Source organism: Manis pentadactyla, chromosome 14, assembly GCF_030020395.1.
Source record: "Manis pentadactyla isolate mManPen7 chromosome 14, mManPen7.hap1, whole genome shotgun sequence".
Lineage (NCBI taxonomy): Eukaryota > Metazoa > Chordata > Mammalia > Pholidota > Manidae > Manis > Manis pentadactyla.
In genome coordinates, this window is record NC_080032.1 from 51587803 (window position 1) to 51609251 (window position 21449).

Sequence of the window (21449 nt, forward strand, 5' to 3'; positions counted from 1 at the left end):
TGTCATTCCCACCTTACGAGTGAAGCTCAGAGAAGTTGACTGATTGCACAAGGTCACACACAAGAAGTGTGGCCAGCAGTCAACCCCAAATCCATTGTTCTATGGGCGGATGTGACTAATCACAGTTGTGGGTGTAAGATAAATTCTAGCCGAAATAAGCAGGCAAAGAGAGGCAACAAAGGGCCAGGTAATTTATTTGAATACCCCCGGGTGAGGTTCTGTGGCCTTCTTGTCACAGGCCAGAGAAGTCACACCTGGTTAGGGAGGTGGGGGGCTTATAAGGGATTAGGAGGGGGAGGAGTGGGCAAGCTATCCTGGGGGGTGTGGAGAGGTATGATTGGCTAAAGGTGACATAATAGACAACTAGAAACTTTTTTTCCTTCCAAGAGGGAGGAGGCTGACATCCGGGTCTTAGTTGGAACATCAGGATGAAATTCAGGGAGAGCTGTCCCCTTTCCATATACGGCACAGACTTCGGGGTCTGGTCTGTTCTCCCCCTATGGCATCTCTGTGTTCTGTTTGCATGTCCTTGTTTTTCCTTTCTCCAGCCTAACAGTGGGTATAAAAACCAGGGAAATGCAGGCCAAACCATAAACACAGTTGATGCAAATAGGTAACCCCTGGCCAGCCACAGCTGAGCTGACATTTATGTCCAAGTACAAAATCTGAGTCGTGAAGGGGACTGTGTTCCTTTTTGCCTCTCTTCTCTATTTTCCAATCCCAGTACTACCTCCTCCATGGAACCTTCCAGAAGTCTACTCACTATCTCTCCACTCACTGTCTATACCAGAGGTTCCACAAATTGCTTACATCAGCTTTTAAAAATTCAGATCAGTGGGCTCCAACTCAGAACCATGAAGAGTCTCCATCAGTGGCGTCTGAAAATCTACCTTGTTAATGTTAAGCTGGAGAAAGGAAAAACAAGGACATGCAAACAGAACACAGAGATGCCACAGGGGGAGAACAGACCAGACCCCAAAGTCTGTGCCGTATATGGAAAGGGGAGGACAGCTCTCCCTGAATTTCATCCTGATGTTCCAACTAAGACCCGGATGTCAGCCTCCTCCCTCTTGGAAGGAAAAAAAGTTTCTAGTTGTCTATTATGTCACCTTTAGCCAATCATACCTCTCCACACCCCCCAGGATAGCTTGCCCACTCCTCCCCCTCCTAACCCCTTATAAGCCCCCCCACCTCCCTGACCAGGTGTGACTAATCTGGCCTGTGACAAGAAGGCCACAGAACCTCACCCGGGGGTATTCAAATAAATTACCTGGCCCTTTGTTGCCTCTCTTTGCCTGCTTATTTCGGCTAGAATTTATCTTACAGTTAACAAGCAATGTTAACGAGGAACCTCATATGCATGTACTTTGGGGAACCATAACTGTAGTCCCTTGCTGCTCAAAAATGTGGTCTGTGGACCAGCAGCGCTGGTACCAACTGGGAGCCTGATAGAAATGCGGAGTCTTAGGCTGCACCCCCGGCCTACTCAACTGGACTCTGCGCTTTTGACTTGAGATCCCCGGGTGATCTGCATGCACATTAAAGTTTGAGAGTCACAGCTCTGAGTCCAACCTGTTAGGCATAAAGAGTGTCCTCAGATCAGCAGCATTGCAAAGGAACTCGTAGAAATCAAATTCTTGGGCCCCACCCTAGACCTACTGAGTCAGAAACTGTAGAGCCGGAGGCCAGGACCCACATTTCCACAAGCCCTGGAGGTGTTCTGAAGCACGTTGGAGTTTGAGAGCTGCTGAGCGGACAGAGAGATTACAAAGTGCTTTCTCAGTCGGGAGCCTGTTTGATCCTGGGCTTCAGTTGCTCTGTGCTGGCTGCGGGATAATCAAAGGAGAACTGGGCTGAACGAGGTTGAGAGCTGTCAGCCCCCGAGTCGGAAAGGGCGAGGCGTGTCCTCCCCGTCCCCTTTTGCCAGCAGATTTGAGGGCGGAGTCAATCCCATTCCGTAACTGGCATGGCTCCTTGTCTTTATTTCATCTACGCATTCATTTATTATTGCCCACCCTGGCCCCCAGGACCCTCCCTCCACAGGGCACAACTATTCCATTGAGTTCCATCTCTTTCTGTAAAGAACTGATCGGTCAGAGTGCACATTTCCCCAGAGATGTGGTGCCTCAGACCTCTTTCTGCATCCTACTTTACACTCAGCGCCACGCTGAAGGCCCCGCTTTGTGCAGTGTGCATGGAGTTAACTGATTCCCTGACACACAGCATCTCTGGGCTGCACCCAGCTTCTCCAAGGGCTCCACCTGTGACCAACCTGCCCAGGTGGCTCCCAGCTGCTCACTACCACCAACGGCGCTGAGATAAACATCTGCCTCCCTATCTCCCTGTGGACTGATGCGAGTTCTCCTGTGGGTAAAATTGTAACATTTCCAGAATATCTTGCCTGGCTTTAAATATTTGCATATCAACAGGCTTTCAGAGGTGTAAACAAGTAGGCTGTAGTGTATTTGCATCTTTCCTCAGGGGTGGAGAAGTTCATTTCCATATCTATGGGTGATTACCTGGGCAAGGAGGGCTTTTCTGTACCCGAGAGGTGAGGGGGAGGGCCGGTGTGGTTGCTGCTGGAGCAGAGAAGAAAGACGGCTGGAACTGCAGTTTGTGAGCAATAAACGGGTTTTAAACTTTACTTCTCCCTTTGACTGATTTTGGTTTTTAGGGGTATTTTGCCCCGGGATTTCCTTTCCCCGGACTTACATCTCCCCATTTTATAGATGGAAAAACTTGAAATGCTTCCAGCCCACATGACTTGCCCAGAATACAGCATGGTGGTAAAGAGCGGGCTGTGGTGTCAGACACACCTGGTCAGGTAACCCGGCCTCAGCTCCTTCACCTTTCCTTGCCCCTATTTTCTGATCCGTAAAATGGAGATAATGATGGTATCTGCCTCCTAGGTCTGTCCATGAATACTGAATGAAAACTGCTGAGCAGAGTCCTTAGCACACAGTAAGTGCTCACCAATGCTCAGTGGCCTTACCTGTCTCCAGACACTGCCTTTGCATTTTTTTTTTCTGTTTTGATCTTGCATTATTGGTGAGTTTCCGGGTATGCCCTTTGAAAAGCAACCCCCAGCAATGACACTAGAGTGCTTATAAATGTCCCCTAGCCTGGATGGGGGCAACGAAGACAGCCAGGGCTGGTGCAGGAACTGGGGCCAGCAGAGCTTGCCTGGGTTAGCAGCCAAAGATGAGCTTGCCAGGGCCTCTGGGGGGTATGGGGTGCGGGCCCCTACAGCAGGAGGCAGACAGGTACTCTGGGATGCCCGTGTGCCCCTGGCCCTGGTGGGAAAGCAGCCAGGACTAGCACAGAGGAGGCGAGCATGCGCCTATCCCTTTGGTTGGTTGTACTTTGGTCTGGTTTTAAAGTGGTGGAGGATGCTTGTCCTGTCATCCTGGAGGGGGAGCAGGGGCTTTTGCCTCACTTTGCAGAGAATCCTGTGTATCCCGGAGAGGTGCTGGAAGGCAAGGCAAGGTACCTGCAGTGCACTCGGGGAGGCCTGGGAGCCAAGGCCTGGGCTACGCAGGCTGCAAGGACCTGCTGGGCCAGCAGAGGGCTGCACATGCCTCTGGATGGAGCTAGGCGAGCTGAGGGCACGGTGGGGGCAAGGTGGGGGTAAGGTGGGGGCAGGCTGGGAGCAAGCTGGGGGCAGGGTGGGGATGGGGAGACCAGCAGTGCCGGCTTGCCCGGGACTGAGGGGTTCCCAGGTGGGGAGACCGCAGGCAAAGGGAGCCCAAGTGGTCACCCTGGCTCGAAGAGGCAACCACCAAAGTGGTGCACACATGGATATGCACATCACACACCACACAAATTATACCCACACTCACACTGCGCATTCACAACACGCACCCATGCACTTCACACCACACGCACAACACATACAACACACTTGCACATATACACTTGTACAACTTGCACAATACATTTATGACACACATGCAGACCACTCAACAAGCACACATGCCCACATGCACCACACAGACATGCAAAATAAGCGGCATGTCATAAAACACATGCAAACCACACCACATGCACAGCAGGACCATGCACATACGGACCACACACATGCACACAGTGCACATGCACACCGCCCACACTGCATGTATACAACCCACCCAGGCACATCACGCCACACAGATAGCACACACAGCACATGCAACACCTGTGGTACACACTCAGCATGGTCACAACACAATCTGTGTGCATACTGTGAAACATGTAAAACAAACACCACATACCATGAAACATGCAAAATACCACATCACGACACACCTGCACAATGTATGTGCATGTCACACCACATGCACAATTTATACAACACGTGTACCCACATCACTATGCATGTAACACAGGTACACATGGGAACACATCCAAATGCACATGCACATGTTACTACACACTACCCAGCTCATTTCTGTGCACATCCTGCCACAGCACACACAGGCACCAGGCACCACACAATACACTACATGCGTGTGCTACATACATGTATGCACAACATGCATTTAATATACATACACCGCACACATGCACTCACAGATATGCATATGCACAGCACACTGATTATGTAGACACATACATATACACCTTTGGTAGCCGAAGACCCTCTTGTTTGAGATAATGTCTCTTATTGGCAAAATGAGCATACTCATTGTTCTAGGCTAGTGAAAACATGTATCAAAATGATCTGCAAACTATCTAGTCACTGAGTCAGTGATCATTTCCTTGCTGTGTGCTGGGCCTCTGGGTCACTGGTGGCAGGGGCCCCATACATCAAACAGACCCAGGAATCAGTGACCACTTGGCTCCAGTTGTGATAAGTGTTCGGAATTAGAACTTCTGAGAGCACAAAACTGCAGTGGGGTGGTACTGGCTGGGCCTGAAAGTTTCCTGAAGAGTTTTCCCAGTCAAGACCAGGAGTTGCAGCAGCAGGGTTGGGACCAGGGAGAGGTGAGTGAGGTGCCTAGGCCACCGTCTAAGACGCTGCCCTGCATTTGCAGACCCTGGCAGCAAGTAGCGAGTCAGTCAAGCTGAGAGGAACCCCGCCAGGGATCCGAGGAGTACATGGTCCCTCTCCCATCTGCTGCCCTACACCGAGCCTCCCACCCAGAGCATCAGGGCCTGTTTCCTCCTGGGAAACTCTCTGGGCTCTGGGGAGGGTAGTGGCTTGGAGGAAGGGACCTGGATCACCCCAACTAACCAGCTGCATCCCCTGCTGGGGGCTGGCAACCAGGCCTCTGCCTGCAGCCAAGCAGGATGGGGGGAAGGGCAGGGGTCTACAGGATGAGCCCACCGTCTCCCCGGGCACATGTCATCACACTTCCCTGCTTGCCTCCTGGGGACAGACCACCCTACAGGACAGTGTATCTGCATCAGTACAGTATTCTCACTCCTGGGCACTGGGATGGTCCCCTCAGTCCAGTGGACTAAGAAGGGAGGCGCACAGGGTGCTCTGGCTGACCGGAGCTTCTGCCCAGATTCAAATCCCTGCTTGGCACCTACTAGCTGTGTGACTGTGGGCAAGTTACTTGGCCTCTCTGTGCCTGATCCTCACACTTGTAAAATAGGCACGATGGTAATACTAGCACTCATCATAGAGAGTTGTAAGGACTTTGTGAGGTAACACATCAGAAGCTCTTAGATCAAAGCCAGGCACGTGGCAAGATCCCATAAATGTTATAGGTGATTGCGGTTTTGATCCAGAATGAAAGCAAACAGTGACAGCGCGCACACTGCCAGCTCTGGAGGAGTAGTGTTAGACCGGGAGGTGCCTTCAGAACATTTGCCCCCGGCTCCCGCTGCCTCGTACAGATGGAGCTTTTGACCCGAAAACCCAGAAAGGCCTAAAGCCCAGTTCAGGGAGAGAAAGACAAGCCGCAGCTCCACCTCCTCCGTCTCTAGGCGGCGGCTCTCCCCTGGAGGGCTGATTAAGCCCACGTCGCTGGACCCCACCCAGGGTTTCTCACCAGTGGACTGGGATGTGGTCCGAGGCTGCGTTTCCACCAGGTCCCCACGTACCGTGGCCGTCGCTGGTCCAGGGCGCACACGTTGAGAAGTGCTCCCCCAGGGCGGCGGAGGCCGAGGGCCCAGAGTTCGCATCCCTGCGTTTGCTGGTCACACCTAAGCACCAGCGCGAAGGGGGAGCAAGGGCTTTCTTTACTTACAGCGGGTGCCGGACTTCGGGCAGCGCCCTCTGCAGGGGGATGCGGGCACTGAGTGCCTCCTCCAGGCCGTGCGAGGTCAGCTCCTCCTTTTCAGACACCTCGCTGGCCTCCTCGGTCCCCCAGTCTCTCACTGGAGCCTCCTTGTCCTGACTCCCGCTCGGCTGCTTGGCGAACCGGTAGCTGCCACCTCTCTTGCCCTGGCTGTGGTTCCTCCTGGTCCAGGGTGAGACCATGGCCACCAGGAGCTGGTCCTCCCGCAGCGAGAGAAAGGGGGGCAGGTCCTCCAGGGGGCCGTACTCTTGGCCCTCAGCCTCCAACACCCATTCCTGGGATTCCCCGAAGTCCAGACGGAACCCTGCCTCCAGGCGGTGCCTGGCGGCCGGGTCTGTGCCTGCCTGGAGCGGAGCCTGCGGGGGAGTGTGCAGCACGGTCACGGTCAGCAGCAGGCATCCCAGCATCAGGAGCAGCAGCAGGAGCTGCAGCCTGCGAGGTCCACGCCTGCATCGCTTCCTCAGGAGCATGTCGCCGAACTCGCCCGAAGGGCCGAGTCATGCTCAGGTTGGCTTCCTCCTCCTGCTCTAGGTTCCAACACACCTGCAGCAGAACCTGGGCTCCTGCCTCCACCTGCAAGTATTTTGCTAGTCACTCAAGCTGCTCCTTTTTTTCCATCTGACATTTGACAACAGCGTGCGTAAGACCAGCTTCCACTTATAGTCAGAAAGCCAGAGGTCCCAAGTCCCACCAGGTCCCCCTGGGGGAGGAGGGATTCTTTAATGACCTTCTGAACGCCCATCCACAAGCACTTCAAATTCAAGTGTTTGCTCCTTTTGCCCCCTTTTTCTCCTTGGGAAAAAATAACGATTCCATTCTGCTCAGGTGCTTAGTCCCGTGTGTTCCGTCCCCCCACCCACGCATGACTGGTCAGTTGCTATGCGATGTCTGGGGGGGCCAGTGGGTCCTCCGTCCAGCAGAGCTGACAGCCGTCCTCCTTTGGATGTTCCAAGTCAGGTCAGATCAACAGCTGTGAAGCCGGCGGGCAGTGCCTGATTTCCTTTCACACGTAGTGGCGCTCTGCAGAGCCCTCTGCCAGACTCAACCGCAGCCAAGCATTCGCCTTGCCCCTGGTCCTAATGCCCTCACTGTTCCCAGGCTTTGCACAGCCCCGTGAACAGAGCTCCAGGGGAAAATAAAAGCTGTCCCTGCTAGGACCAAACCCAAACGGGAACAGTCCAGGAGCTCAGCTTTGATTTCTCATTCAGAGGAAGGCTTCTTCCCCAGCCAAAGGGGCTGGAAAGAGTTTTCCCTCCTGATTTCAGAAAGGTTATTCATGTGACATGATGCAAGGTGCTAGCTGTCTGCACCCTCAACCTCCACAGGTGACTGTAAAGCTAGATCAGACTCCCCCACTTCCCAAGTACCACTATCCTTGTCCTTCTGAAATGTGGGCGGCTGGTAGAGATGGTCCTGTAAACCCCTCCTGTCCACAAGAACATCTGAATGCCTACTATGTGCGGGCCACTGAGGAAGAGGAGTGGAATTCTCCTTCCATTGTAAAACCTCCTTCATTCAATCAGCAACAGTTAATAGTACCCACCATGTATGTGCCAAAATGCTGCTGGGGCTGGGGGTACAGCAATGAATAAAACAGACCAAAATTCACACCTCATTGAACTTATTCTAGTGGGCGAGACAAACAGATAACTGATTAAACTATTCAGAGGCTCAGACGGTGATGAGAGTTAAGGAGGAAAATACAGTAGGGCAGGGGGCCCGAGAGCCTGGGCAGTGACCCTGGGTGGTGAGGGGGGTGTCACCAAAGAGCCTTTACGTAAGGGCTGGGTGGGCAGCCACAGGGGGCATTTGGGCAGAGAGGATAACAAATGGGAAGGGCTGAGGGGGAGAGTGTGCTGGCCTTCTGAGGACCAGCGCTGGAGGGCCGGTGTGGCTGGAACAGAGTGGGCAAGGTGGAGAGCAATGGGAACAGAATGTGAGGAATCATGTGGGACCTCCAAGGGCAGTGTAGGGATTTTGGCTTTTCCTTGAGATGGAAGCCCTCGGAGTGTTGTTGTGAGCACAGGACAGACACATCTACCTGGATTTTAGTGGGATGGCTCTGGCTGCTGTGTTGACATTAGACTGGGGGAGCGTAGGGCAGAAGCAGGAGGCACACTAGAGCATTACTGCGGTGGGAAGCGTGAGGGCGTGGGCCTCAGGGCATCTGTGTGGGTAGTGACAAGTGGTCTGCTCCTGCATGGATTTCAAGGAAGAAACTGGTGGATTTGCTGATGAACTGACATCCGGTGTGGGAGACAGATAAGGACGATATCAAGTTTCTGGTCTGGGCAGTTGGAAGAACAGAGTTGCCACCGACCGAGACGGGGAAAGCCGGAGCAGGTGGAAGGAGGTGGGGAGCACTGGCTCTGCTCGGACCGTGCAGCCTGGTGTCCTTCAGACGGCCGAAGGGGGGCGAGGAAGCTGCAGGCCAGGCGAGAGGGCTGGCCTGCACGGAGCAAGCCAGATGCCAGGGATGGTGTTCGAGGCCGCGGGGCCCAGAACCACAGAGGGGACGGGGAGGAGAGCAGACGCGCGTCTGGCTTGCTCAGGGCTCTTGGGTTGTGGCTGCTCCGGGTGGATTGAGGGTAATGGGTCAGCACTGTGAGGTGCCTGTGCTGTGTTGACAGTAGCACCCCAGGGGTGGGACAGGAAAACCGCCCCTGGGGAATTCCTGAAATGAATTGCTCATTGTTTCTGCCTTGATTTTGATCTTAGAATGTGAGCTTAAATATTTCATGGAAAAAAATGTTTTTCCTTTTGACTCTTCCTCTGAGTGTGTGTGTGTGTGTGTGTGTGTGTGTGTGTGTGTGTGTGTGTGTGTGTGTAAGCACAGGCGAGCATGCATGGTTTCCCAAAACCATTTTGAGTCAGACGTGCAATAGTGGGTTCTGTGTGATTTCTCTTGACGCCCAGCCTGGTGTGCCGAAGGGCAGCACTTAGGAGCTGCGGGATTGGACGGGGGTTTTCCAAATCCCACATCAGAGAGCACTGGTGGGAGCTGTGTGACGTCCAGGACCAGAGGTGGATGCTTCAGGAGAGGTGCTGTAGACCTGTCGGGGTGTTGAAGAGGACGAGGGGACAGGAGTCTCCCTTCCGGGAAGCACATGGCACTAAATGGGCCCAGCCGCCGCGCCCCTCGCCACCGTCTCCAGCCACACCTGCCCCAGGGCCCGCACCTGCCGCCCGGGCCTGAACGCCCTTTCCCAGGACACCCAGCCACAGGCCTTCTTCCTTCACTTCCCTGTTTCCTCCGCGTCCCTGTTCAGTGAGGCCTCCTGACCCACCTTTTCACATCGGAAACCTCCCCGTCTCTCTCCCCTTGCTCTCCATGGCTGTTCTCTAAGCTCGATGAGTAAGCTATCTGAGCATTGCACTGGGCCACACAAGGTAAGTCTGCGAGGGCTGAGGGCTGTCTGTTTGCTTGCTGCTGTTCCCCAGAGGCGGGACCTGTGTCTGCAGAGAGCAGGCAACCAATAAAGGTTTGAGGAATGGCTATAGAGACGACTACATAGCTATTCTGATTTACAGCAAGTGAGGTCTGCCTGTCCTCTGACCTCTGGGATTTGGATCAGCCCTAAAAAGATTCCACGCAGTCCATAATCTCAGGGTGATGCTTTGTGGTCTGGAGGAAAAACTCCCCCCAACTCCCCAGCTGGACAGCGCCACCTCACAGCCCTCAAACTGGTCTGCACCTGCGGGCCTGGCTCTGGGCTGGGGTGGCCCATCCTGGCGTGGCCACCATGGAGGGGCTCAGCCATGCTGCCCGTGGCTCTGACTCCCTCCGGGCTCCTGGGGAATTGCACTCTCATGGGCCTTGAGGGACACCCAAGCATTCATTACACACTTAGAGGCATAGGCTGTTCACGGGTGATGTAGCAACTATTATACCTCCGATTACATACAGCCTAGGACCAAGACATCTCCACAGCCCAGGCCAGGAGGACTTCCCGGAGTCACCCGGAGGGGAGGGGGCAGCAGGCTTTCCCACCCCAGGCCACTAGGCCATCTCCCCAGACGTGCCCCCTGCTCCTGCATGGCACCTTGCTGCTCTGGGTCTTCTCTTAGCCAGAACCTCCCAGATAGCAGCACTGCCCTGAATCCACAATCCCATCTCTTAGCTTCTGTCTTCATGTGGCTAGAATTTTCTCTTCAGTGTCTTCTGCTCAGAAACAAAACCAAGTCAGCCATGGGTCCCCAAACACAGCACAGAAATCCATCCTGTCTCCTTCTCTCCAGCTGTCCACCTCCTCTGTTCCTCTCCTGTGCTCCTGTTAGGGGTTGAATTGTGTCATACACCTCAAACGGTGTTCAAGTCCTACAGCCCAGCACCAGTGACATTTCCAGAATATCTTGCCTGGCTTTGGTACATCTACACATCTACATCTGAATATCAACAGGCATTCAGAGGTGGAAAGAAGTATGGCTTTAGTTCATTTGCATCTTTCCTCAGGGGTGGAGAAGTTCATCTCCATATCAGTGGGTAATTACCTGAGCAAGGAGGGCTTATCTGTACCTGAGAGGTGAGGGGAGGGCTGGTTTTGCTGCAGCTTGAACAGGAGAGAGAGATGGGCCAGACTGCAGTTTTGTAAGCAATAAACGGATTTTAAACTTTATTTCTCCCTTTGACTGATTTCAGTTTTTAGAGGTATTTTGCCCCAGGACTTCCTTTCCCCAGACTAACAGCGATCTCACTGGGAAATAGGGTCTTTGCAGATGATCAGTTTAAGAGGAGGTCACTAAAGTGGGTTGTGATCTAACATTCCCTGGATGCAAAGGAGAAATGTGGGCAGAGAGGTGCAAACAGGGAGAACCCTGTATAAAGAAGGCAGAGAGCAGGGCAATGAGGCTGGCCGAGGGCTGCCTACAAGCCGCGGAGCCTGGGGCCGCGTCTCCCTCACGCCCTAGAAGTACCAGCCCTGCCCACGCCTTGCTCTTGGATTTCTGGCCCCCAGAACTGAGGGAATGAATCTCTGTTGTTAGGCCCCCAGCCTGTGGCACTTCACAGCAGCTCAGGAAGCCAAGGCAGGTCCTTTCCCTGCCCTCCTCTCTCCTCCTCCCTCCCCCCAGTCCCTCCACAGTCCCCTTCCCACTCCACTCTTTGTTCCTGTCACACTACTTACTCTGCCTGTTTTGGACCTGACCTTCCCCCGACAGACGCAGCTCTGCGGACTGGGTGTGCGGTGGCCCCAGCCGGGTCGGTCCGTTCTAAGCCAGACATGGTGAAGTCTCAGATGTGGGCCCTGGGCTCCTCCTGAGAGGTGTGGTGTCAGGCAGCTGGCCTCAGAGCTCAAGGGCCTTTGCTTCTGTCTTTCTGAACACAGGGATTTTTTAAGCCCTGAATTGTTGAAAATATCAATCAGAGTCTAAAATGGTGGTCCACCATTTGGTTGGGTTCTTTTTGGTGTTGTAATTTTTGGAACGATTTGTTAATTTTTCTAACTTACACCACCAGTAGAGACTTTGGTGTGGAAAAGTCTGCTATTTGCCCAGAAAGAAGTTGGAGGCTTTCCGTTCAGTTGGGGAGCATTTATAGCTGCACCTGAACAAATCAGAGGCCAGAGCCTTCGGAGAAGAGCAGCTGCTAGATAAACACTCTGCCACAGGGGGAGAGCCGGCCAGGCCTGCAACAGCTGCGAGCCTGGTCCTCAGCCGGGCTCGCTTCCCAGGCTGATGGGAGAGAAGAGCGAGAGGCAAGGCGGGAGGGGAGGCAGTTCCTCGGCCTCTACCCACGCGCACGTTTCCTGTTTGCCTTAGAGCTCGGTGGTGGCTGCTTGCCTTCAGTCACCCTGCTAACGGGAGCTCCAGCTTTTGCACATCCAATACTTCCTGGCTCAGAAAAGTGACCCAGATAAGCAGCTCTCAGAGACAAGGCCTGATGGATGCCATCCACTGTGTGCTGTCTGTGGTGTTCACGATGAGGTAACACCAGGGATTGGCATCCACATGTGGCCTGAGAAAGGGGTGAAGAGGAGCAGGAGGCCATGCCACCGTATCTCCAACTGCCTTTCCTCAGACTACCTGAGGGGACTGAGCCTGAGGGGGCCCCCAGGTCCTGGCTCTCTGATACAACAAGTGGTTCTGCTTTCCTGTGCTCACTCGGGACATGGACTGTATGGGAAAAGAACAGCGCTGCTGATCAGCGTGTGACCGTGTGTCTAAGTGCCGCAGTGGGGAGCACTGGCAGAGAACAGCTTCGCACAGGGCTACCCAGGGGTAGGGGTCCATCCATGCTGCCTCTAAGTGCCCTTTCGGTGCCCAGCCATCACCAGCAGGGTCATCTCCAAAAGCAAAGGTCCTTGGCAGACTGTGCCAGAATGTATGGGGGTGGGTACATGCATTTGTGTTTTAACAAGCCCTCCAGATGAATCTAACGTCTGTGAAAGTTTGAGCACCCTCTCATAAACAGTACACGTCTCTTAACATGACAAACAAGAGGTTCAAGCTCAGGTTGCTTCTCTCTGGCCCAGTATATGTTCTGCTGGGACATGACGGGGAAGAGGGGACCTCAGGTGTGTATGTAAACCTCAGGTGTGCAAGGCCATAGTCTCCTCCGTGGGGAGTCGTGAGCTCATTAATCACAAAAATAAAAACACATGAGCCAGTCTCAGGAGGTTCAAAGTCTCTCCACCCCTTCACTACCCAAGGGCAGGGCCCAAGCTGTAGGTGTTGCACAGGGCCCAGGCCCAGGGATGAGGCGTATCTGCCCTCATCCTGGCCATCTATCTGTGCCAGAGTCCTTTGAAAGGGCCCTGTTCCTGCCCGGAAACATCTGTATCCATCTGCTGCCAAACCCAAGGCAGCCTCCGGTCACAGGCTCTCTGGGACACACGGTGCCATTCTTCTGGGAGTCATGGGGAGTTCTGTGAGAACACTGCCAGCCTAAGCCCACAGAATACTTTTCTTCTGCTTCCCCGCCATGCTGGTTGAAGAGGACTCTGGGGTCTTGTCACTGCCCTAGCTGTACCTGAAGATGGGGACACTGTCCCCTCACTCTGGGGACTCTGCGCTCACCTCCAAATGCTCTTTCTCTCCTGAGCATTGGCTCAGGACACTTTTCAGGGGTCCCCTGGGAGCCAAGGTCTCTGCTTTCCCTTCAACCATTCCTCTCACAGCCTATGGGGTTTAAAAACATATTTAACATGTTTTTTTCAATTCCCAAAGAGACTGTAGCAGCGATGGCTGAGTAGCGGCTCTGGACCCCCTCAGCGAGGCTCTGAGCCCCTCAGTTGCAGCTGGATGGCTGCCGCGCCTGTAGCAGGATACCGCCATGTGCCCTGCGTCGGCCTGCCTGTCTGGTGGGGTCTCCAGCCCCGGAAGCTTGATCACCTCTCATGCGGAGCAGGCCAGAAGCGCCAGGGGTTTAACCTCAGGAGAAACTTCAGTCACCGTGGAGAGGAAACTGGTGGATAAATGCCTCAGCGGGGAGCACTGAGCAGGCCCTGGTTCTGGGACGCGGGCCACCTAATTCTTTGAAGAGTTCCTCGCAGGAGGGTGGCTGCTGTCCTCCGCGTCTGCTCCTCAGCCCAGCCTTTGCTACTTCCGCCCTCCTTTGTCTAATTCTCTGCACCCTCTCACCTGCGCTTCTGGGTTCTCCTCCGGAAGTATCTACCCACATCCACGTTCTCATCTCAGGGCTTGCTTTCAGGGGAATCCAAACTAAGGCCCTGAATATGTTATCTCTTCCTATTATTTATGATTACGTACTACAGTAATTGCTAAAGGAAATAACATCCTGTTGGTATTGTTTCTGTTCTTTTTATGTACGTCTGACTCTGACAAGTCTCCTGATCCATAGTCCATGCGATGAAGTGTCTGACTGTGACTGGCCATCTCAAAGGGCTGAAGCCCTAGCAAGACCAAAGCATTCTTCAGGATATCATTTGTTAGGCCAAGAGTAACATGCGGAGGGTAAAGGCCATGCCTGACATTGTAAAGTTGACCTGTCTTGAAAACCCAGTTAATCCCAGTGACCCTAACAGTATTTTGGAACTCACTGTAGTCACCCAATTCCACACACACACAACACACACACACACACACACACACACACACACACACACACACACACACACAAAAGGGGGAGGGTGGGGGTGGAAAGAGTGATCCTAACAAAATGTAAAAAAAAAAATCTTGTTATTTTGTTTTCGAGTACTGATTTTATATTTTTAAAAGGCAACAAGTTTTCTCCTAAACATAAACGTTTTCAGAAAATTACCCCTCTTTCTTGTTCAGTGGACTGCTCAGTAATAGCAGGTAAGTGTCTGACTGGGAGGGAGGTCACAGACACTAAGCTTATCCCATGTGGCTCCCTCGGGACAGGTGATGGGGGGCAAGGTGCCGACACTGCCTGTCTGGGGGGCCTAGATGTAGGCAATGGCAGGACCCACATCCACACCTCGCTGAGCCCAGAAATAAGCCTTCATAGAGCTCCTGGCGGCAACCAGCAGCAGATGTGCCAAGAAAATGATTCTATACAAATTCAAGGGGTGCACATTTCAGCTCCACATTGAGGACACTCCAGGAGAGTCTCTCTTTGTTTCTTCTATCTTTTCAGCCACCAATGACTCTTGTCTTTCTGAATTGGGACCAAAATTCTTGTTGCAACCGCCCTAAGACTTGCCACATGAGCCCTCCGTGGGTGACATCAGTCACTGTCAAGGCCACGATCTCCTTAGCAGACTCTGCTCAGGGGAACTTTGGCTCTGTTGAAGCTCTTCAGGTACTCTTCCAGATTCTTTTGTTTATGTCTCTGTTTTGTTTCCTGAACCTCAAATTCCAAGCGTCTGACTCCTTTGTACACAGCATTCTGCAGTTCCGTCTTTTCCCCGCAGTGATGGGGATACATGCCAGCTGTCAGAATGAGGAAAGGGCCAGGGCACAGAAGAAATTATGGAGAACAAACCACATCAGCTGGAACCTCAAAATCTCACCCTGCCATCTCAGTGTTGTGGAGGGTCTGAGGGGTCCCAGAGGACAGTGCACCTCTGCCTTCAGCATTCCTCTAATTCAGAGAACCGAAGTCCACCTACTGTCCTGGTGTAGAAAGCAGGGTGAACACACCATCCTCTACGCTCAAATTAGGAAACCTGGAGCTCGTGTGAGTGTGTACCCATGCATACATAGGCATTTGTAGCACACATTTGAAATAGACCTTCCAGATTATTACACTGGCAAGATGTGGGGCCAAAGGGATTAAAGATGCTGCCGGCTTTTGAAACTACATGGAAGATGAGCTATGCTACCAATATATTAGGTGTGTCATACCTATAATTATTCTTTTGGAAAAGCACCATGAATCTCTACTGGGTGTAGTTAACATTGTGCTGTCTCCATTTGTTCTGCAAACACTGAATATCCACTATGTGCCAGACAAGATGCTCTGCACAGAGGACAAAAAGATGAATATGATGGGGAGACAGGTGCACAGTGAGACAGGTCCGCCAACAATTATAACCATGTACTTGTGCTGGGAGTAATCACAGAGGTGTGTACAAACTTAATATGTATGAAGAAAACAAAATTTAAAGTAAAAGTCTGACATTTCTCCAAGGTTGTTGATGAACAAGAGCAGTGTAATTTCCTCCCCACCGTAGGCTTTGGAAGCTGTGTGGGGTCTTGTGTTCTTAGCATCTGCTGGTGCTGTAACTCAAAAAGGCTTTTTATCAGTGTGTTAATAATAAGTTAAAGCTGAACTGATTCTAATGTAGAGGTCGCCGCTAGGACAGCCTCGCACTGGTTCTGTTAGACACAGACAGGACTGAGAAGGAACAGACAGCAGGTGACTCGGGGGAAGGAGGATACCCCTGCCCGTGGCTGATTAAGACTTCATTTGCAGCGTTCTCCCGCTGGGTCTGCGATCCACGGAAGGTCGATCGAGGAGAATTCCGTTCTTTACCAGCTCATTGTAACTATACGAAGAGTTCTGATCACAAGGAGAGTTGGCTCTTCGCCAGCACGGTCCCTAGACTTTTTGTATTGCAGATTTAGAAAATGGGTAGAGAGACTGAACTGAAAAGGCATGAGGACATTGAGCAGATTCTTGTGTCTGGGAAATTCCCAAGTTCTATTTTGCTCCGGGAGAATCTGAATCTTGTCTTTGCACGGTCTACTCAGTGCCACGTTGTTCGCATTTTTGTGCTCTCTGTTGATGGTCTGCTGTTTAAAATGGCCCCAAGCCTTGTGCTGAGTGCAGTCAGCTGTTCCCAAACGCCCGAGGCTGTGACGTGCGTTTAAGAGAAAATATGTGTGTTAGGTAAGCTTCATTCAGGCAGGAGTCATAGTGCTGTTGGCTGTGAGCTCAGCATTAATGAATCAATAGTATGTATTGAATCAGATGACTTTGAACATAAACACATAAACCCAGGTTATATATTGATTTCTTGATGAAAACGTTGTGTACAGAAGACTAGGGGCCTAAGCCCTGGGAGTAGTGGCTCAGGAGCCGCTGCCGCCCTGCTCACCGCCACTGTACAGAACATGACCACGAGGGACCCTTGTTCTGGGGAGTTCATTCAGGTGGTGAAAAAAACCCTGGCAGGGAGAGGGGAAGAGCGCGGGTGGAGGTTAGAGCAGCCGCTAGGGGGCGTGCCTCCAGGGCAGCCTCCGGAGGGGAGCCCTAGAGCTGCGACTGCCAGGGACCTCTGGCAGCTGGGGCCTGGCATGTGCCTGGAGAGGTGCCAACAGAGGGGGAGGAAGCTGGGGTGTTTTCACACCAACGCCCACCAGTAGAGGCCTGCTGGGGCGCTGACGGGACTGGCTGCCAAAGAATGGTCTCAGGCCAAGGTACAGACCCTGGCAAAGGAAGTCCAGCCTGGGTTTCCACGGTGGGAGAGGCTAGGACACCAGCTCCAGACGGGAAGACTAGTGCTATGGGTTCAGGTGCCCCGGAAGCCAGGCAGGTAACCAGGCCAGAGCAGGGACTGTTGGGCTGGAGTTCTCCTGCACCATTTACGAGAAGAGCTGTTACTCAGCTACGGCCAATTTTCACCATGCAGGGAAGTCAGATAGGCCTATGCTTGCCAAATCTGATTTTTCAAAAAAGGTGGGAAATTCAAATTTTAAAAAATGTGAAATCCCCAATTTTTAAAAACTGGCAGTGAATTAAAAACTTTTAAAATACACTATTAAGGCAAAGCAAAACACATTGGCAGGCCAGCTTCAGCTCATAGATGCCCATGTGCGACCTCTCTGATAAAAGGTATGAAAACCCAACCATCAAGTAGGAGCCCGGAGGAAATGTTCCGTCATCTCTCGTGCGCTCTGAGGCATGCTGGGAGTGGCGGGCGACGCCTGCAGGTCTGCGCTGACACCATACGGCTGGCACCCGTCATGGGCGCTGGCCATGCTCACCTGCCTCGGGGTTTGTTGGAGGTCCGAGGACCACCACCCATCCCAACGGGTGCAGTTTCCCAGTGATTTCTTGTCACTGTTTCAGCATTTTTCCTCTCATGAGAAAACAGCCAAGCCCACTGGGCAGTTTGCCTGGCATCTGCTAGTCCGCACAGCCGGCCAGCCCACTCTGTAGCTGAGAACAGGGCTGCCTGCCCAACCTCCCACCTGCACATAGAATAGAGGTCCTCAGGGGAGCATGTATGTCGAGTGGCAGGCCATGTGAAGTGGAGCCTGGGGACCTGGCCACCACCTGGCGTTTTCTGAGATGTAGAAATGGGGAGGGGCCCGTGGCTGTGCTCCAGGTGAATGGCAGGGCACCCAGTCAGTCAGGGCTCAGGGTTGACCAGAGGAGCAGAAATGCTAGGAGACAGATGTAAAGGTATAGAGAGATATATTTACATCTAAGTGTATAGCTAGTGAGATAAACAGACATACATATACATATATTTTAGGGGCTTTGTTCCAGAGACGTGGCCTTCTATGATCATGGGAGCTGGATAAGCAGTCTCTGTGAGGCTACTGTCTTCACATCTGATGCTGGGGCTTGAAGTCTACAGGACAGGCAGTAAGGAAGGGATGACAGATACAAAGTGGGGCAGTTCAAGATCATGCTGGAACCCATAAATACAAGCACGGACCCCACGAAGATGGGCTAAAACCGGGCCAGTTCTTACTGCTCTGACACAGATGCTGTGAGTATCCTGCAGAAGCTAGGGCCCTTTGGCATAGACCTAAATAAACATGGACCCCCAGATAAAGGAGAATCCGGGAACAATAGAGCAGTCACAGGCCCAGCAGCTGCTTCGTGCCAGTGAGGTAAGCCAACAGATCAGCAACAGGTGTCTCAGCCACATAATGCCTGTTGCTCCCTTCTGTCTTCCACAGTTCCTGAGAATCTCTCTACATCCCACTGTGGAGATACTGGCAAAGCTCTGTCTTTACCTCTGGGGATGCTGGAATGTCTGGTTTTTTATTCTTTACTAAGATAAGGGCAGTGGGATGTATGATAATGCTGTTTAAGGTCTGAAGTTCTCCTGGAAAGCCCCAGAGTTATCTTCTCTACTGGCAGCTTGCAACTGGCCTCACTAGTTTGATGAGGCTGACTTGACTACTTAAAGTCCCCTAGTTCTTTTCACTGGATTCTCCTAAAGTTGAGTCCTACCCCAGATCTTGGCAGGTCAAGCCCAAGACTCAGTGGCGTCTGTGGACATAGGTCTTGGCTGCAGAGCATCACTTGGATCTACACTGCTTCCCTGCATTCTCTGTTTCTCTCTATACTACATCTTTTGCCTTTAAAATAAAAGTCCTACATGAATACACTCTGCGGAATCCTTCAAATATCTGAAAAATATACCCACCCTAACCAAAAACATGTAAGAAAGAGAATTCTGGGAAATGTAGGTCAGCCTAGCTAATTGACACGTTATGAGGTCACCACAGTGTCCACAGATCCCCATGCTCTGGTCATCATCTTGGTATAGGGAACAAGGATCCCAGACCTAGGTCTTTTCAGAGAAGTTCCACAGATGCCAGGGAAGCCAAAGCAGATGGATTCTTTTTTTTTTTTTTTTTTTTTAGATAATTATTTTTTATTGAAGGGTAGTTGACACACAGTATTACATTACTTTCAGGTGTACAACACAGTGATTCAACCTTTATATACATGATAATTCTTGGTACCAGCTATCACCATACCAAGTTGTTACAATATTTTGACTATATTCCTTATGCTATACATTACATCCCGGTTACTTATTTATTTTACAATTGGAAGTGTGTACTTTATTTCTTTATTTATTTTTTTTGTGAGGGCATCTCTCATATTTATTGATGAAATGGTCTTTAACAACAATAAAATTCTGTATAGAGGAGTCAATGCTCAATGCACAATCATTAATCCACCCCAAGCCTAATTTTCGTCAGTCTCCAATCTTCTGAAGCATAATGAACAAGTTCTTACATGGAGAACAAATTCTTACATAGTGAATAAGTTACATGGTGAACAGTACAAGGGCAGTCATCACAGAAACTTTTTGTTTTGCTCATGCATTATGAACTATAAACAGTTCAAATATGAATACTCATTTGATTTTTATACTTGATTTATATGTGGATACCACATTTCTCTCTTTATTATTATTATTTTTAATAAAATGCTGAAGTGGTAGGTAGATACAAGATAAAGGTAGAAAACATAGTTTAGTGTTGTAAGAGAGCAAATGTAGATGATCAGGTGTGTGCCTGTAGACTATGTGTTAATCCAAGCTAGACAAGGGCAATAAAACATCCACGGATACAGAAGATTTCTCTCAGAACAGGGGGGGTGAGGTTCTAAGCCTCACCTCTCTTGATCCCCAATTTCTCACCTGATGGCCCCCCTGCGACTGTACCTGTCTTAGGTTGTTCCTCCCTTGAGGAATCTTACCTGTCTCTGGCTAACCAGTCATCTTCTGGGGCCATACAGGGACATGTAAAGTTGGTAAGTGAGAGAGAAGCCTTATTGTTTGAAATGGTTAGCTTTTTCCTTCTTTGCATATTTATGCCCTGTGGCTTCTATGCCAAGCATTTGTCCTGAGGTATCTTTACCACTTGGAAGAATTATGATACTCGGTAAATTTGATATGAGGCACGAATTCTATTTAAGGGTTGTAATTAGGAAGGAAGAAGAAAAGCTATAGAAGTAGCAGGCGGCAGAAAACATGGGAAGATTGATTATTTCTTTGACATATCTTCTTGTAGAGTAACTTCAGCATGTATAGGTTTTAAACTACTAATTAAATTGCGCACACACATTAACATAATAGGAGTATAGTTACATAACCAAAGCATACCTGTAATTACCAGCCATCTCCAGTGAAACCAAGAAAACCAGTTAGGCACCTTAGGCATTTGTGAAAACTTATCTATGATATGGTGGATATTGTCCAACTGAGCTTGAACAGTCTGAGAGAAATTAGACAAATTAAAACAACCCATTCCTGGGGACTGTTCACATCCCATATGTTCTTTTAACAGTAAATAGTCTGTAGTTCTAAGATTTTGGAGCACTGCAATTTGCACTTCTCCTAATTCTTGGTTGAGTTCCAACAGTATAGATCCAGTCAAATTTGTTGTTTTACTGTATGCACAGGCCAGCTTAGATATCTCCTTCTTCATTCCCATGGCAAGTCCAGGAACTGGTGGGATGAGTGCATCTACACCTGTAGCAGTGCATGGATCTTTGTTGGGGTTTTTTGATGATCATCTTCTGGCATGAGTCTTCCAGAGAGTGCAGATGTTGGAAGTTCTTTTTCATATCATATCTTAGTTCATTTTCAGGGTGGCCAAATTAGGCTTTGATCCTCTGTATAAACACAAACAGACCCTTTGCCTACACTTTTATATGCCCTTTATACCCTTGTGTAGAACTCATTTGAGGTCACCACACAGGAACTGCCTTTCTTTTTTTTTGGTATCATTAATCTACACTTACATGATGAATATAATGTTTACTAGGCTCTCCCCTATATCAGGTCCCCCCTATGAACCCCTTTACAGTCACTGTCCATCAGCATAGCAAAATGTTGTAGAATCACTACTTGCCTTCTCTGTGTTGTACAGCCCTCCCCTTTCTCCCACGCCCCCATGCTTGCTAATCTTAATACCCCCCTTCTTATCCTCCCCTCTTATCCCTCCCTACCCACCCATCCTCCCCAGTCCCTTTCCCTTTGGTACCTGTTAGTCCATTCTTGAGTTCTGTGATTCTGCTGCTGTTTTGTTCCTTCAGTTTTTCCTTTGTTTTATATTCAACAGATGAGTGAAATCTTTTGGTATTTCTCTTTCTCCGCT

The 21449-nt window shown here is 50.9% G+C and overlaps 1 protein-coding gene across 1 annotated transcript in view; it reads right to left on the reverse strand.

Annotated features, from left to right (window-relative positions):
• GALNT15 (polypeptide N-acetylgalactosaminyltransferase 15) overlaps window positions 1-7187 on the reverse strand; it is a 59222-nt gene extending 52035 nt beyond the window's left edge. The window contains exon 1 of the mRNA XM_036901021.2: window positions 6177-7187. Coding sequence (XP_036756916.2) covers window positions 6177-6697 — 521 coding nt within the window. The 5' untranslated portion in view covers window positions 6698-7187. The remainder of the gene's footprint in view (window positions 1-6176) is intronic.
• Window positions 7188-21449: the final 14262 nt, after the last annotated feature.